The 18,910-nt window shown below is 46.9% G+C and overlaps 1 protein-coding gene across 2 annotated transcripts in view; it reads left to right on the plus strand.

The window, feature by feature from the left end:
* The first annotated feature begins 214 nt into the window (after nucleotides 1-214).
* LOC149355582 (uncharacterized) overlaps nucleotides 215-18,910 on the plus strand; it is a 40,592-nt gene continuing 21,896 nt past the window's right edge. Inside the window, exon 1 of one of the 2 annotated variants that reach the window (XM_089577669.1) lies at nucleotides 215-427. Coding sequence is in view for 1 of the 2 variants with exons in the window: in XM_089577668.1 (XP_089433794.1) it covers nucleotides 395-427 (33 nt within the window). In the remaining variant the exon portion in view is untranslated. The remainder of the gene's footprint in view (nucleotides 428-18,910) is intronic. The other variant, XM_089577668.1, reaches the window with a different exon arrangement.

Below are 18,910 nucleotides of genomic sequence, written 5' to 3' on the forward strand. Positions count from 1 at the left end.
CGCTGAAGCGAACAAGAACGCCTCGACTTCCACTCAGAGTGTGAGGCGTTTCGTGCAGTTTGAACTTGTACACTCCGCCTCCCGTTGTGGCGCCTGTGAAAACGCCCAAGAGCTACTTGCAAGGTCCGCCCACAATGCCGAGTGACGATTTGGAAGACAGCAGCAGCCGCGAACGCTCCCTCCGAGTCTCCCGTGCGCCTATCGGCGAGGCCATCTTGTTAACGATGACGTCACCTCGCGTCGGAGGGCAGCCAGCGCCAAGTGTTTCGCGCCTCGGGAGTATCGCACTCTCCGATGACCTCAGCCGACGGCCCACGCTGAGTGACAGCAGGGGAACCAGTTTTCGCCGACCGGTCCCGCCGGAGGAGTCAGGGCCGCCAGTCGCCCAGCCACCATGCAGCGGACACCGGCGGCTGCCCTTCTGGCGGTGAGTGCCTGCCGCCGCCGCTAATGGATGCCGCTGCTGATTGCTTGCCTCGCGACGGATCCCCCGGGCAGTCAGTGTCTTCTTCCAGGGTGAAATAGAGAGCGCTGCGAAGTTGGTGAAACGACAAATTACTACAGCAGCGCGTAGGACGACTGGAAGCGCTTCTTGTCTGTGCTGTTGTCGCTCATTGTCTTGCCACCCACTTTGGTCCGTTTTCTACCGTGTCCTACCAACTTCGCCCCGTACCCATGTCTTAGATAAATCTTGTGCGACTGTTGTGAAGTCGCTTCTCACCCTGGACGCCCCATTTGAACCCAGTATAGGATGGCTGCCGCAGACGGAGCGTTCTCTTTCTTTCTGGTCCGAGATGCGCTGACGCTTTACAGAGAACTTGTGAATGCGTATCGTCGCGGATGCTAACACGCAGTTTGGAGTTCGGGCAGTGGAACCGCACTAAATGTAACAACTGACCTGGCACAAGGTGCCAGAAATGATTTGACGCACTCTTCGCGCAGCCACTACGGGTTTTTGGTGCTAGACTTTTTACGGCGGGCTTCCCTCCGATCGGCAAAGGAGGAATTCTCGTTGTGTACTAATGATTACATTTAATTGCAGAGCGAGTGAGTGAACAACGCGAGGTGTGTTTGAAAAGTTTCGCCGCCTTGGATGCAACCCTTTTATGAGGCGATTAAACTGATATATCCGGATAGCACCGAAAGCACCGATGGGTCCGAGTCGCACCGAAAAAAAATATTTGTTGTGGTGAAATGGTAATACATTATTCCGAATGTTGCTTTTTTGTGATGTTTATGAAGCATTGCGGATAAAGCCTGAATCTTCTTCTAATTTTAATTAAACTTCCATGCAACAATTGAACAACGCATGCACAGCTTTCGCTAAAACAGTAAAGTAACCCTTCAGGACCAGACCCGTCAGTTCTGAGAGCACGCAGATTCAGTCAGCACACTGCAAGTAGCAAAGGGCAGCTACGGCGTCAGTAGAGCACTATACCGTACAGCACAAAAATGCATATGCGACTATATACTTACTTTCGAAATGCTACCACAAGCTAAGTGACAGTGGTGAATGGGCAGAAAGTAAATTTTCCTTATGAGGTTCTGGTGCTATGTGTGCTGTCTATGGCAGGCCGAATCTAAGAGATATGACTGCAAACTTGTGTGAGTTGACGAACATCATTACTGCACGAGCAGACAAAAAAGCTAGCTAGCTGGTACACAGCGCTTCCAACATGCTTGTGTCGTTATTATATAGCATTAATTTGAACATTATAATAACATTTTTTCGCCCCGCCGCGATGGCTAAGTGGTTACGGCGCTCGGCTGCTGACCCGAAAGACGCGGGTTCGATCCCGGCCGCGGCGGCTGAGTTTCGATGAAGGCGAAATTCTAGAGGCCCGTGTACTGTGCGATGTCAGTGCACGTTAAAGAACCCCAGGTGGTCGAGATTTCCGGAGCCCTTCACTACGGCGTCCCTCATAGCCTCAGTTGCTTTGGGACGTTAAACCCCAATAAACCAAGCTATTAACATTTTCAACGCTCCTTTGGACACATTTGAACGTGAAAACAATACTTAGGATATAATATCATAAACGTCATGTAAATTTTTGATATAGCATAATGTTTAGAACTAACATGTAACGTTACGGCAACTTCACAACCTTTGCATAACATTACTGTAATGCGTGGCGCTACGTGGGGTGATCTCTTTCCCGACAGTGTATCACTCACGCCACCGGGGTAGCTCCGGCTGCCGTCGTGGGAGAGATTGAGGGCGGCTGCTTTGCCTGGAAGCCTTGTTCTGGCGCCGTCGGCCTTCTGACCGTTTCCCAAGGCTACGCTTCCGGCGAAGATGCAGTGTCGCGCCCTCGATCTCGTACGACGGCATAGACAGAGTGTGGCGATGGAAGCAAATTGCCGTGGCCGGGGTATCGAAAAGTAAGGGGCCGCTAGGAAAGGGGAGACGCCAGAGTGACAACTTTCAATTCCATCACTTGATAAAAGAATAGAAAAAACACTGCCCGATCGATTGCATACTACGCGCAAAATTGGCTCCGAATCAGATCAGTACTCTTAAAATCGTGTAGCAGGAACGTTGATAGATTCAAATGAAAACGAAAAGCTTTTTCACAACATTATGCACTTGAAAATTAACATATTTATTCTTCACAGCTGTGTTTTACTCGTGCGCGTTAACATCGCATATATAGTGTTCAGTAAAAAAAAAATTACAACACTGAAGGTGGGACAAGTGATCGGCTCTAGCGGGTTCGCGAATGATCAACATGTCCTGCAGAGGGAATAACTAAGCAGAGCGGCAGCGTGGGCTGTCTCTTCCTCGAGAAGCATTCAGGATAACGTTTATTGGCGCCTTAGTAGAAAAAAAAAACATCCAACATAGGCATAATTCAGTTCAATCATTTAGCAAATACAGGATCAATTTAATTTACTAAGAACAATTTCATGCATACATATTGTTACCAGCTTGCACAGAACACAGGACAGCAGAAACAGCAAATAACGCAACGGAATATTAGTGCAAAAAATACGTTCGTGCCTTCTCATTGTGATCATTATAATTTATTCCAGCGTGTAATGTATGAGGGAAATTGGAAAATTTCAGTCTATTGTGCAGGGAAGAGTAGGGTGCGGTAGTACAGTGGAAAGCCTGGCTAGTAGTGATGCAAAACTATCGATAGTGCTATCGATACTATGGATAGTTGAGTCACTATCGAACTATAGATGGTAAAAAAACTATCGATAGTACTATCGATAGTTCTATTGATAGCACTATTGATAGCCGTATCGATACTCCCTGGTATATATAGCACTGTCCATTCTATAAAATCAACCACGCGTACCCACTGCATCCTAAACTTGGTTTTCCGAGTGTGTGGTACATAGGTGATGGTATGAGTAACTGACAGGACTCGCCCGTTTTCGCAGCCTACGCGTCACCGAGCTCTGCAGACGTTCCCGACGTAAAGTTGCTGGATAAAATGTTAGCATGCGAATGTCCTAGCTGCGAAGCATGTGTGCGAAAAGCATTTCTGCAGCAGTTACATCAGCAAGAAGTCTGCAATGCAAGATGGTGTCGTGTTAGCCAGCAGAAGTTGTTGTGCTGTTTGTTCTTTCATCGGATGCAGTTCCAGCTGCTTTTTCCGAACTGTCCCAGTGTACGTTAAAGAACTACAGCTGGTCGAAAGTTATCCGGAGACCTCCACTACGGCATCCGTCATAGCTTGAGTCTCTATGGGACGTTAAGCCTCGTAAGGCCGTGAAACCAATCAGGTATCGCAAATGTTTTGGCTATATCGCTGGCCAACAAATGCGTAATATCAACAGTGTTACTATCGATAGTTTTACTATCGACAGTCTCACTATCGATAGTCTTGCTATCGATAGCGGTACCATTGTAGCAATACTATCGATATCAATACTATCGATATTACCCTTACAAAAATGACTTTTGAGCTTCAGTTCACGCCTTGTTGAGCTCCTGTTGAATCAACTGGAAACCAACATGAACTCAATGCATGTTGAGCCTACTAAACATCTGCTACATAAAATTTTTGTTGAGCGTAGTCAAGAGATTAACTGTTGAGCAATTTCTGTTGAATTTAAGTTGAATCATCTCAAGGCAGCCGTTTCTAAGCCTAACTAAATGAAATCATTTCGACATGAATCGTGTAAACAGAACCTGATCACATTACACATATTAAGAACGCATGCAGCACCCGTTAAAACTCTCATAAACCGCTCAGTCATTTTCTTGCGTAGAAAAAAATGCTAGTGGTGCAATATGCTCATTCAGGCATACCTACTTTGGAGGATTCGTATGTGCGCTCATGAAAAAGGGCGCTTAATTAGTGTTTTATTTATGTTGTTTATGAATGAATCAATGTCGTCAAAAAATAAATCGTTGCATGTGAACTTGATCACTTCTACTACACATGTAATAAATAAATATTAAAATTAATAACTGACATAACTTTGCTGATCGGCAGGCCACAGCCTGCGCAGATCCGGACACCCCTGAGTAGGACTATACAAGGGCGAAGCCGAGATTGCCCGTAAGATCGTAAGATGAACTCTTAGTTCCTGTTATAGCCCCGTGTGCAGTAATGTTCCATGCTCTTATCTGATGAATGTGTAAGGCTAGATTGTATGTGTATATATATATATATATATATATATATATATATATATATATATATATATATATATATATATATATATATATATATATTGAATCAACTGGAAACCAACATGAACTCAATGTATGTTGAGCCTACTCAACACCTGCTACACAAAATGTTTGTTGAGCTTAGTCAAGAGATTAACTGTTGAGCAATTTCTGTTGAATTCTCAAGGCAGCCGTTTCTAAGCCTGACTAAATGAAATCATTTCGACATGCATCGTGTAAACAGACTCTTATATATATATATATATATATATATATATATATATATATATATATATATATACTACGATGAAAACACTTGCTCGACTGCTGATAACATAAGAAAAGAGTTGAAGTACACTTCTTAGAGAAACATTTATTTACCGACGGTTTCGGACGGTGGACCGTCCTTCATCAGGGTAAGGTTGTTTGTGAACAAAAACGATCCACTTGCTCACGGCACCGCACACAGATGGAGAGGGAAAGACGCTCTCCTTTGAGGAAACAAAACAAAACACGAAAAGCAAGACAGTGGCGGACAAGGGTGTTCCTGCCGATTAAGGGGGAAATGAGGGCTGCAAAGCGAGCAGACAAAAAAGAAAAGAACGAATTCAAGAAAGGGGAAAAGAGGGGGGGGGGAAGGGAAGGAGGCAAAAGGTTGTAGCGGAAGTGGAGAGGAGTGAGCTGTCTGCGAGGAAAACCGTTGAGAAGAAATATTGTGGGCGGAGGCTTCCTTCGGCGGGAGCGGTACGTTCGAACACGCGGGAAGAAAACATTATCGCGCCCGTTGCATCACAGTGCCAACCGCCCGACAGAAGTGTGGTTACTGGCTGTTTGAATGTGAGTTACGGCGGCGGCGCGATCACATCGACGGAGAGTTAACCGGCCAGACGCCGGACGGAAACCTGATCCCGTGGCTGGGCCCCGCGGAGACCCAGCGCCAGCCCCCGGCCGCCACTCGTCAGCCGCGCGCCCCCTTGCAAAGACACAGCGCCGCCGACGAGGTGCCCTTTCTAAGGAGCGAAGTGGGGGGCAGAGCAACGAAAAAACGAGAGAAAGAGAGTGCGTACGCAGAGCAGGAAAAATTAAAAGAAAAAACAAGAAAAAAAACAAGAACACAAAAGAAGAAAAAAAGAAAAAAAAGGAAAGAAAAGGAGGCATGAGAACTTGCAAATAAAGTGAAAAAAGGGGAGGGGGGGGGGCGGAAAGGGTGGCTTGCTAAGTACCTCCCTCATCTACCTCACCTTTTTGAAAAACACGAAGTAGCCCAAATTCACTTACGGCCCCTTGTTAGCGCCCTGCGCCTTCGTAAGGCAGGCAAGTAGAAAATTGGGCTATCTAGCTGGACGACCGACGAACGGGATTCACAGTGATCCACAACCATATTAGTGTATAGCAACACTCCTAATCCTCGTTCGCAAACCAATGTAATGTATTGAGTATCATTCTTTTCGTTCTATTTGAAATGGCATTTAAAAAAAGGGGGGGATGGAAGGCCCCCTTATGGTTTACTGCAGAAGTCGTTTCAGCAGCAATGTTTGGGCATAAGGAAGAAAAGAAAGGTTGGGGTAGGAGACAGGCGGCATGTAGACGCAAACACTCAAAATGGCATGACCTCAGGCGATTCAGTCGAAGAGGCTGTGAATCTCACTGGGCCTCTGATTTCTGAAGTGCGGAGAGAGCTCCGGGGTTCTCATTTATACCGGCCTGCACCGTATTAAATTTGAAAATAAAGTATGACTCCCGTTGTTCCCGCTCACGGGTATTTTTGAAACCGCTCTGTAGCAGAGTGACTTTAATTTTGTCGAAATCATGATTTTCTTGACGGACGTGTTTCGACAGGGGGAGGAGAGGAAGTGATTTGGCATGCGCGCGGTGATTATTGAATCGAATTCGGAAGGGATTCTCGGTCTGGCCAATGTATTGCATTTGACAGTTGCTGCACTCGAGCATGTACAGTACTTTACTACTGTCACAATTCAAGTTCTCTCGAATGGAGTGTTTGAAATTAGAATGTGTGCTCTGAGCCAACGTCGTTCTCTGCATGTGCTTGGAAACTTGACACCGATTCTTCCCGCAAGGCACGCAACCTACAGGCTCTTGTTTACTGATAGTAGAGTGAACCACATAATTTTGCAAATTTTTTGGTCGTCGGTAGGTGACCCGTGGAGCCATTGGGAAAATCTTTGAGAGTCGGTCGCTTTGTTCGATGATGTTAAAATGTTTTCTTAGAATTTTGTTTACATTCGGAAGGTTGTTCGCAAAGGTTAAGACTAGATTAGAGCGGTGTTCATTGGGAGCTGCTGACGCGGGATCCCCAAACAGTTCGTTACGATTTCTCTCTTCCGCTTTTCTAATTGCATTGTGGACAATAGAGAGCGGATAGCGCTGATGATTCAAAACCTCCCGCATACGATTAGAATTATCCTTAAAATCTTCTGAGCGTGAGCACACTCGTTTGAATCTGATGGCCTGAGAGTATGGAATAGAGGTTTTGCAGTGGCGTGGGTGGCAGCTCTTGTAATGGAGGTACTGTTGTCTATCAGTGGGCTTCCTGTAGACACTGGTGATTAAGATGCCCTCTTCTATTCGAATCAAGACGTCCAAAAAGTTAATTTGATTGGTTGAATAGGTGTGCGTAAAAGAGAGGTTTGGATGTATGTTGTTAAATGATGAGATAAACTGGATGAGCTGGTCCTCAGTGCCGGTCCATACCATGAATATATCGTCTAGGAAGCGTCTGTAGAAAGCCGGTTTTGTTGGATATGACCGGAGAAAGTCCGATTCAATGCTGTTCATGAATATGTTGGCATAGTTTGGCGCCATCTTTGTGCCCATAGCGGTGCCACTCCTTTGTAGGTAGAACGAGTTGTTGAATTCGAAGGAGTTGAGTTTGAGAACCAGATTAGTCAGTTCTGCGAGGGTACTTTTGCTGGGAGAATCCAGGCTTTTGTATTTCTCATACGATGTGATCAGAGCCCGGATGCCGTCATCATGCGGTATATTAGTGCACAGGGATACCACGTCCAGGGTTACCAGAAAAGCTCCTTCTGGAGCAGTAAATTGACTTAATTCCTTTAGAAAATGAGTAGTGTCACGAATGTAAGATGTGTGTTTAGGAGGGATATGCCTGATCAGAGAATCAATGTAGCTGGAGATTGGTTCCATGAGTGTGCCAATGCCGGAAACGATCGGTCGGCCCGGATGATTTTCTTTATGTATTTTTGGGAGCATGTAAAAGCGCCCTGGAGACGCATTTAATGGCGTCAGCGCCTTTCTTACTCGTGGCGGTAATTCACCTTCGTTGGTGAGTTGTTTCAAGGTTTTTTCTATAATTTTGCTGTGCTCAGTGGTGGGGTCTGATGAAAGCAAGCGATAGAAATTGGAGTTATTGAGTTGGCGGTATCCCTCCTCGATATACTTTTCTTTATCTAAAATTACTAATCCGCCTCCTTTGTCAGCGGGTTTGATAACAACGTCCGTTCGCTTGCTGAGTGATTCCAAGGCGTCACGCTCTTCCCTGGAAAGATTCGGTGGTCCCGGTTTGTGTGCCTCGAAGGCCTGAATGATGTCTCGTTGAATCGCTTTTAGATACATGTCCAGATGTTTATCCCTACCGGATCTCGGTGTCCACTGTTCCTGAGAGGGAGGGAATGAGTTGCAATTTTGGTTCGGCTTATCAGAAAAGTACTCCTGGAGTCTCAGATTTCGAGAAAAATTGTCGAGATCCTTTAGTAATTTGTATTCGTCATATCGGCCAGTATTTGGACAGAATTTCAGTCCACGTGACAATACCGATTTTTCCTCTTTGCTAAGGGGTGCGTTTGAGAGATTAATAATGTTCTCCTGTACATCCGAACCCTCCAATGTTTGACTAAATGGGGTTGCATGATCGCTTGCAAGAATGCGGGTGTATATAGGTTGTATTTTGTCCTCTCTTTGTTGCGATGCCACGGCGCTCTCTCTTCCTTCCTCAAGCTGGATGTTATCTCGCGAGAATTTCTTGCATTTGTTATTCCAGATTTGCTTAGTCTTGCTCGACTGAAAGAACTCAAGCTCTTGAGTCTATATATATATATATTCTGAGCCTCAATTTACATTCGGATTCACTGCGGCCCTCACAGGGGATGACGGCTTCACGTTAACGAGAAATTGCAGCAATAGATATGAATATACCACCGAAAATTACATTGGTAGTCGGTCCATCTGGCGCAATACGAATGTATTCCCAGGATTTTTTGCTTTTTTACCCCAGCCAAGATTCAGAATGATGTGTTGATTCACCCCCGTAATTTCAACATGAACGCAATGCAGAAATTTCATTGAAAATGCTCAACTCTAGCACGGTGGCCACTTTTCCAAAGAGTTTCAACTTGGCCTCAGTAATTCACCAACACTAGCCCATCCTGGTCACAACAAAAATTCAACATGGCGTGTTGAGTCTGCTCATGAGAACTTCAACACTGTCTCAAGAAGCATTTTTGTAAGGGCAATACTATCGATAGTCATGCTATCAATTCTACTATCGATAGCCTATCGATAGCAGTACTATCGATAGTTTCAAAAACTATCGATACTATCGATAGTCAATATCCCGATAGTTTTGCATCACTGCTGGCTAGTGTCCAGTCGTTATATATAGTAGGCTAAATTTCACATTCCTGTGAACAAATGAGTCCCTAAATGCGTGCAAATTTTCGCCTCGTATTTAGGTCACGCAATGGCCATGTACAAAAATTTAATAAAGTTTGAATTCGAATATAAAAAGGTGCAATGTCATTTGCTGACGTTAAAAAAAGCAGGCGAATCAGCCCTTTCTTAACGCCGTTGTTGAGGTTATTGTAAGCTGCATGTGGAACAGTAGCCTCGCGTAATTCTGCTGGCTATTTTACTCCACCGCAATGACGCTCAGATAAGGATTAGGGTTCACAACCTGTGTCACAGTTCTCTGATCTAGCAGTCCTCGGTCGCCACTCGCTCAGAGAGGAGTCTGTCATCGCGAGTTCAGTGTCCTCCGGGCATCTTAGATGAGAGCGCAAAGTGCCCTTCCGAATATCCGGTTCCCCAGCGGGTAAAAGTCGTCCTGCAGAGAATAGCGTGGCACCCATGGACTGTTGTGATAATGCTGCATACCACCCCAAACACCGTGCGAGGAAAACAGCGGAGGCGCTATCATTCCTCTCTCAAGCATCCACGCTAGAGTACGAAAAAAATCCTGCGAATCCGCTCGCTCCTCTGATAGTAAAGCCATGAATAGTCATCCTGGAATAAGCGTAGATTAACTGTGCAGTTTATTAAAACACGTTGCGAGAATAGTTGGCTATGCATTGTTTCTAGAAAACTTATTCAGCGGTACTTTTTTTTTTTGTTTTCAGACGAGCACAAAGACAGACATGACGGGACAGTGCCCGTCTCTTCATGTCCGTATGTGTGATCGTCTGGAAAAAATAAAGTAGCGCTGAATAACTTTTCTAGAAACCTGTGCAGTCATGTACTGGGCGTTACTTTATCTGCTCCTCAGCGTTGCGACCGTAGCTCACTGAACATTATCATTATCATGATTAGTTGAAAGAAGGTTTAATTTAAAAATACCGCTGAAATACGCAGCATCTCAACCCTTTCCCGACCAAATTATGAACGAATCAACGAAAAAAAACCCTAACTGTTATTATGAGAACTGATGTACCCACACTGAAAACTAACCAAGAATTTATTCAGTAATTTGTTTCTACAACTGCGCGACAATCGGCATTTGGTCCTTTTTCAGCAGCTATTTTGAATGCCGGTTCGAAGATATCTAATAAAAATCGCAGAAACAGTTGAAGAGCTGCTTTTTTTTTTCGAAATGAGCCAAATCCATCTAAACGCAAAAGTTTGATAAATCTGCGCAAACCGCAGCGCTATGCAAGCTTTCATATAATAGGCTTTACATGCTAGCTAGGGCCACTTTACACCACCATGTAATGAGAAGTTATGCAAATAATTTAGTCCATATCAGCATGTTAACTTTGGATTCGACTTCATTTGATGTGGAACGCTGGATCTGAACCAGATTTTTTCAGAAAACTTTTCCTACATTTGCTTTTGAGCTCAGTATACGCACGTAATGTTTAAAAATGGTTATGCTGAGAATGCAGTAGAGAAACAATTGCAACATTCATTGTGTGCAATCAGGGGAACTACTGTGCTTCAACACAAGCAAGTAAATGTGAAAGCAGACTTTGTCGCACGCACTTACGTGACAGCCTTCTTTTCTGAGGGTTCACACTTCGGAAGCGAAAAAGTGAACTAGCTAGAATGTATGTGACCTAGAATATATTTTCCTTCACTGTAGCATACTAAATTCATGAGTAGTAGCGAAATGGGAGACGCGTACAGGTCACAAAAGCGACCAGACAGCGGCTATAGTATTGTCGTTTCCTGTCTGCCTCTGCTATTTCGCTTGTAGTAATGAATTGAGAAAGCCACTGCCAACTATCCCAACTAAACGCTTTAACGTACACTGTAGCAGAGTTGCATCCTTGATTCATCGGCGACGGGGCTAATGGTCCCATTGTTGTCGTCGGTCCAGATCTTCCGCCGATCTCTTTATATACTTCGCGGTTGATGAGGAAGTATATGCTCGAAACCGCCCGCCTTATGTGGGTCAAGCTAACAAAGAAGGCTCTCACGAGTGTATATGGCTCGTTTTGATCCGTACATCGGCAGGATGTACAGATCAGATGTATAGTTGCAGATGCAGATGTGTAGTTGCGATGACGTCATCGGAGCGGCGAAAATCGCACCGCGCACCTGACGCGGCGCCGTGCTTTGCGAACGCACCTGGCACTTTAATTATCGGCGTGCTCGTAACTGCAGCGCCGAGCGTTGCTATCTGCCGCTCCGGTGGCACGACACTAGTGCTAATCTTTTTTACTCGCGACTGTACCCTCCATAGAGCCACTGGACAAACTATTCAGAGTACCACGAAGGTCCTAGTTGTGCCATGGCAACAGCTACGGCCGGCGCTGTCGATAGGGCTCCCCAGCTGCCGAGGACGCATCGTTGGGCGCTCCTGCTTCTGAGCCTAAATCGGATGGAATTATATTTGCTTAATGGTTCCCGACTTTCCTTCACCCAGCTCATACATTTTTACCAGAAAGTTCGGCCTACATTCTGGCATAAAATGTTGACTGGCTGAGCTAAATCTTTTGAGCCCAAGTTTGCTTTGGTATGCATGTGCGCGACACTGGGTGTTAAAGGGTTGACTGGACGCTAGCCTAGCCTAGCTGACTCACGTTGGCCTAGCCTGCGGTAGCACACTGCTACGTGGTGGTACCGACCGGCATTGACGCCGGCGTGAATGGCAGACAAGCAAGCTAGGCTGTCTGGGAGCTATAGAACGAACTCTGCTCTTCAAACACGTGCCCCCAAGAGAACGAGGCCTGTCCCAAGTCAAAGAGCCCGTCGCTCTCAGCTGCGATCCATTTGAATGTGATAGCGAACTTTCGGCACGGGGCGCCTAAGACGCCGAACGCAATCTCGAACATCGCAGAAACTGCCGCGCACGTTATCACGGTCGTTCCAGAGCGCACTGGTTGCGTTTCGCGCTGTTGCAAATACAAAGTGATAAGGCAGCGTCAGTAAAAAGAGGACACGGAAAAACAAATATATATACTATGAAGCTTCGTACCGACACCTTCGGAACCTGTTCACGCATATTTTATGCTGTTTTAACCCGGTCGTACAGGTAGAAAGCACGTGATGTGGCTCAACCTTCTCCCCCTTTCCTCCAGCGCACACGCGTGAAAATTTTTAGTACATGTGACTGGTTGACTGCACTTGAAAAAAAAAGAAAACACCTTTGTTATTGCTTAACACGAACAGATTAGCGAAAGGCTGTCTCCGTGGCGGCGTTCCCGCTGCTGTATCTCTTTGCAAGCACGCTGTTCATCCGTCAGCAAAGTTTCGCAAACGGCGGCTCCACCGACAGTCCGGGCACGACCATGCAAGGCCATGCACGGCCAAGGGGGCTTCACTCACTCTCCCGAACGTATGCTGCGAACTTCAGGGGACGATGTTCGGGTGGACGGCGACGCCTGGCGGCTTCGCGCTCCGCCTCACGTATATAATGCCGGATTTTGCAGTTTCTAACGCTCACGAGCTTGCCGGGTCACGGCTGCCGTCTGCGGCTGATCCATAAGGAACATTTAGGGCTCTATATAAACTCCTATCTCAAGCGTTCCACAGTGTCATTCACGAAGTCATCAGGCACCTCCACATCAAGCATATGTAAGGCGTTCCTACGCTAGCATTATATATGAGCCCCCCGCACGACGTCCGCTTTGAGCCGCAAAGAAGGCGAAGCGGCCGCAACAACGTGAGGAGCGCTCGGGCTGCGTTGTAACTGTGCTTAGGGACCACTTACATGAAGCCATCTCGGACGGGCGCCCTAATTATTGGTTATGGCGCTCGGCTGCTGACCCGGAAGGCGCGGCTTCTTTCCCGGCCGCGGCGGCTGGAATTTCTTTGGAGGAGAAATTCTAGAGGCCCGTGTACTGTGCGATGTCAGTGCACGTTAAACAGCCCCAGGTGGTCGAAATTTCCGGAGCCCTCCACTACGGCGTCTCTCATAGCCTGAGTCGCTTTGGGATGTTAAACCCCAATAGACCAATAGACCAACAGCAGGTTGCTGAGGCTATAGGTTACACAAGCACTTATTTCCTAAAGGTGTTCGCAGAGTCATTTTCGGTCTTGACACCAGGGATTGTAAATCAAATTTTCTCGGCAACAAATGAGTGCTCTGCAGGCAGGCAAACATCAACGTAACCGGCAAGAGCCGCATAATCGATTTTCACCGAGAACACCAGAACGACGGAGATGTCCTTAAAGCCCTTTCAGGGGCTGGAGGGCGTTAAAACGCAGGAAATGTTTCGCTAAATTTCGCACAATGTAGCTTACAAGATAACGTAACAAGTAATACAACAAACACAAAAACTAGAAGCATTTGAAAATGTTGGTGACTTCAAAGCGAAATTTTTCGGTATAAATTATGGCAACAGCTGCGTTTGCTCCAAGATCGGGTGGCTACAAAAAATGTAGACGATGAAAATGATTGGAAGAAAGGCTTTGTAAGAGTTATCGCCCACCAAGTTCACCCAATATCGCAGAAATGTTGCCGCCAACAGCAGCACAGACAGAGCAGTGTTAGACTCAAACTTTCATACATAAGCACAATATAAAGCCCGATATGAAGCCCCCAAAGAGCCCAACAACCTCTTGCAAGTAACATGCACCCGATACATCACGGAGGAAGAGGAGAGGCCAGAGCTCAAGCCATAGAAAAACAATCAAAGAACAACACACACTATACACAGACAGGGTAGGGCGGGTTAAAGGCATCAGGACGATAGCAGCCAGACTCGGATGGCAATGGCGACCTCAGAAAGAGCGCATCAACCAGGTGCAGAAGAGGCATCCATTGCGCTCGTAATAACCACACAGAAACATACGAATATAATAACGGAATCGCAAGAAGCATGCTGAAACTACATCAATGGCAGGAGAGGGCAGACAGACGCTAAGATCCTGAAGGACACCATGGAAGCCGAAATGCATGCGAGCAAAGCGCATGTTGGAGTGCTTGGGCTGCGGCGTCTGCGCCCTCGTTCCTCTAAACGGACTAGTGCGCTGGTGTCCATATGTTTTTTTTTTTTTTTTTAGGAAAGGAAATGGCGCAGTAATCCTCACATCTCGGTGGACACCCGAACTACCCGAACTGTGCCGTAAGGAAAGGGGGGAAGGTGGGAGTGAAAGAAGAAAGAGAGAAAGGGTGGTCCGCCCACATGGTTCTCTGCCGCCTCCTGCTGCGCTTGCTATCTCATGGAATCCACTCCATTGCCATAAGGGATAGCAGCATGCGAATAGTAGTACTCTTTGAAAACAGAGTCGTATATGAATAGCGTAGCTTGGCTGCAGAATCTAGTAAGGATAAGGCTGCTAAAAAACTACCGGAATACGAATCGAATATTTATACAAATACTCACCACTTGTCCAAATATCCGTACAAAACGAATAATCGTGCAAAACAGCGAGGCGCTGGTGGCAACACTGCGGTATGGCTATATCACTTATGCACCTATTTCTGTAGCATTCAAAAGACGCAACAGTGATGCCCACTAGGGGTACGCAACACGAAGTCAGTATATTAGAGACTTCTAACATAGCGGATACGTACTATAGTCGAATACAGCTCAAGAATGAAACGGCCAATGCCCTGCAAAGGAGGCCCTCCAGCTAATGGCGTCGTGCTTAATCCCCTTGCACTGGCTAGCATGACGCCGCGGGAGCTTTCAGGTGCAAGGGGAGTAACCATGGCTTAAGGGGATTAACAGAGACGTCACGACAATCGGTCAACGCCATTGGCCGGAGGTCCGCCTTTGAGGGGCATTTGAGTTGTATCCGACTATAGCGTAGGCATATACCGGTTTACCGTACGCTGGCTGCGCACGTGCAGGGGAGGTCGCGGCCAGGCGGGGCCACTGCGCGTACGTCTCCGCTATGCTGAAAGCCTGCGGGCATTTGGCATACCAGAGACGCATCAGCGCAGACGTGTAACGGTTGACCGGATGCCAGCTACGCACGCTCCGTGGCCCCGCCTGGCCCCCTCCTTGCAAATGCCTTGATACGCATACGATAATACGTCTCCGGTATGCTAAAAGCCTCTGTTTATTCTATGCATGTTACCTTACCTTTTGCTACTGCCGATGGCAGTGAATAATCTAGCACCACATATCAGTACAGGAGAGCTGCCTATGTGCCATGGCCTCAGAGATCGGGCATCAAAGCAGGGTTTGCTGGACCTGCCTGAGCCCTGCCACATCGCCCAATCTTGGACTACTGAAATCGACCACTTCGTGGCGCTGAACCCTGCACAGACCGATTGCGGCAGCATGGTGTACGGCGTCGGAATGGGCCCTGCTTTTAAAACAGACGTCGAAGAAAACTACGACATGAGTTATTGAAACTTGGTGCCAATTGTTCGAAAAGTTTTTGAAAGCTTGAGAAGATATTTGATTCGTTTCGATTAATTTTGATCTTGCACAAATTAACTCGTGTGACGAATCGAATGCGAGGATATTCGACTCGGTATTCGAAAATGTTTAATATTTTCGTGCATCTCTGCTAATGCACACTCGATTATTTTCCCTTCTCATTAGATGCCCTCCCCATGCTCATTTTCTATTCTGGATTTGAGCTGTAGTGGGATGCAACTCAAGAACGAAGTGGCAGATGTGCCTCATAGGAGGCCCTTTCCACTTATCATTTTCCTTACCATACCTCGCTGCGTTGTGCTCAACTTAATTTCAAGCCATTTTGTTCCATACAAGTTTCTGCCGCATAGGTGAATACTGGCAAGATACAACCGCTGTATACTTACTTCTTGAGGGATACTGGTTAGCTACTCTTCATGACCTCAGAGTGCTTGCCAAATGCACTCCACCCCATTCTTAGTCTCCGAGATATTTCCTTCTCAAGGTCCTTCTCATCTGTGGTCACTACCTGCCCTCAGCACTTCCAGTGCTTTGCTGGCAATCGTAAACTGTTCCGCCTTTCCGAGACTGTGAACATCACTTCCGTTTCATCGAGGGTGTAATTGTATGCAATAGGCATTCTGCAAGTATAACTGGTTGGTTGGTTTGGTTTATGGGGTTTAACGTCCCAAAGCGACTCAAGGCTATGAGAGACGCCGTAGCGGAGGGCTCCGGAAATTTCGACCACCTGGTGTTCTTTAACGTGCGCTGACATCGCACAGTACACGGGCCTCTAGAATTTCGCCTCCATCGAAATTCAACCACCGCGGCCGGGATCGAACCCGCGTCTTTTGGGTCAGCAGCCGAGCACCATAACCACTGAGCCACCGCGGCGGATGCAAGTATAACTGGTCATGCGCATGCTTTTGGATTTATCAACAACCATTAACCATTCACAGCAACATGAAGGTAACCTGTCGAGGTCATTTTAAATACATTTCCTGTCTAATAGAGTTTTTGCAGTTTTATGTAAAATGCAGTCGTTCGCAAAAAAAGACGCATTGTTGAAGGGAGTTTGGAGGGGGGGTCATATAGCAGGGCTCCCAACATGGTTCCCTTAGAAACTCCTGACTGAACTATCGCATTAGATGAAGGACGCCAACAGTCACCGAAACCAAGATGCATAGGGGATTTCTTTATTTTTAATTTGTGGTGTTTCAATGAAAGGTCAGTAGGGTAATTATTTTAAAGGTAATTGATTGCAAAGCAGAAGAAAAACAGTCACATGCCGCTGGTGGGATCCGAACCCACGACCTCGAGGATTCAGGTACATAGCAGGTTTCACTAGGTCGTTCCGTTATTCCTTTAAACACTTAAGCTGTTGAGCCGTAACTTAATGCTCTGGCCGTCCATTCCACGAATCAATAAGAAAATATCGGACTGCGCATGCTGTTACAACATGCTGGCAAAGGTCTTCGCCATGAGATGAGAGATTTGGTATCGTTTTCAGGATGCTGGCAGTGCGAGGTCGTATATGACGTCAGTTCCTTCGGTATTTTCTCCATCAATTCGTTTTGATGACCAGTGCTTTGGGCAACGAAAGAGTCAAGGCATCATTGCAGTCTCTCGCCTGGACCCCTGGTTTAGCTCTTCCAGCCAACCAGCCTGGAGAAGAAGGTTTACTGCGAAGATTAAACAAACAATGGTGGCAAGCCCGAGATGCAGATACAGGCATTGCAATACAACTCCGTTTCCTTCGGCCAGCTTCCGAAATGCAGCCAGTCTTTTCCCAGTACCCACTCAAACGAAGATACATGGCAGCCAGTGGGATTATTGGGCTACGCCTTGCACTTTCCACGTCGGGCGTCCGAATGATTCTCAGCCCCTCCCATTAATCCGTGCCCGCTAAAGGGTACCTCGATGCCAGCGTCGCTTTTAAATTACGATCTTGAATAAGGCTTCGACAGCAGTATTGAACGTTTTGAAGCCCCGAAGTTGCGAAAATGCTGCTGTCTGCGATGGTGTTTCGGTGTTGCTAAGTTGAGCCCCTGGCCCAGAATGGTGTGCCTGCCACGGTGGCTCAGCGGTTAGAGAGAGCACAACAGGATATCTTGATTTGGCCGCAGTCGTCGTCGGCGCTTTCGGGCGCCAAGTCTCCTTCCCATCCGACAACGGCAAGTGGCTGCGCTGCGTGTCCGTATTATCTCTCGTTCTCTCGCATCTTGATTCTTTCAGCCTTCTGTCAGCACGAGGCAGTGATGGCGGCCCATTTGGTGCCAGTCTACAGGCCCATGCAGTTTCCTCTCATTTCCTTTTCTATCTGTACAGATACGCGCCTCTTGATAAATCGGTTGCTGAGCTGGCAAAAGAAAAAAACTAGGCAGTGGCTTAGCTCTGGTTAAGCCTGGATATACAAGCGAAAAGCTGCAGTTGTGCTTTGTTCGACGTCATGGCTGGCGCAGTTGGCGCACAATGCACTGGGAGCACCACGATAACGGTGGAGGCGTTCGGCCGTCCACACACTGCCTGTGCGGAGGCGGAGGAGGAGACGCGCGTGTAGTGAATACGGTGCTTTCTTAGAAGGGTGCTTTAGAGACACGCACTGTGGTGTCCATTCCTTTCGAGTGTACACCAAGATATGAGAGACAGACATTTGCTTTCCTTAACATTTCATTTCATTTTCCTTAAGGCCTTACGGCGCGGTTCAAGGTATGCACCGAGATATGAGAGAGACAGGCGTCGTTTGCTTTCCTTAAAAGCAATTTTCTTTTCATTTTCCTTCCCTTACGGCGCGGTTCGGGTGTCCACCGAGATATGAGAGTTTTCTGGCGCACTGTTTGTCTTTTGCTTATTTTTTTATTTGTACCGCGTGTGACGTCACTCGGTTTCGCGCATGCGCAGCTGTGGCAAATCTTGGCTCCGACGGCTCACGCGAAGCACGGCTGTGTTGCGGGTAGTGAAGCTTTTCGCTTCAAAAGTGTTCGATTCCAAAGCCCTCCACTACAGCGCCTCCTTTCTTTCTTTGGCACAGCTGCTGCACCCTGTAAATTTTCACTCGCTGCGGTTGGCAACAGAACAGCTTTATAATCAACGGTCCGAGTTTCGCGTCATTTCCCTTGTCCTCAAAAGTGCTTTATTAATGCCGAAATGAATTGCTAGCGTCCGCCTCATACTTCCGGAGCTTGCAAAAAGTGGCAGGTTTCAATGTTAGCCGCGTCCAATGGCACGCGCGATCGCAAGACACCGCCAAGCGTCTCGAAATGTCTCTCGA

Source organism: Amblyomma mixtum, chromosome 3 (assembly GCF_055824585.1).
Source record: "Amblyomma mixtum isolate Tamu chromosome 3, ASM5582458v1, whole genome shotgun sequence".
Taxonomy (NCBI): Eukaryota; Metazoa; Arthropoda; class Arachnida; order Ixodida; family Ixodidae; genus Amblyomma; species Amblyomma mixtum.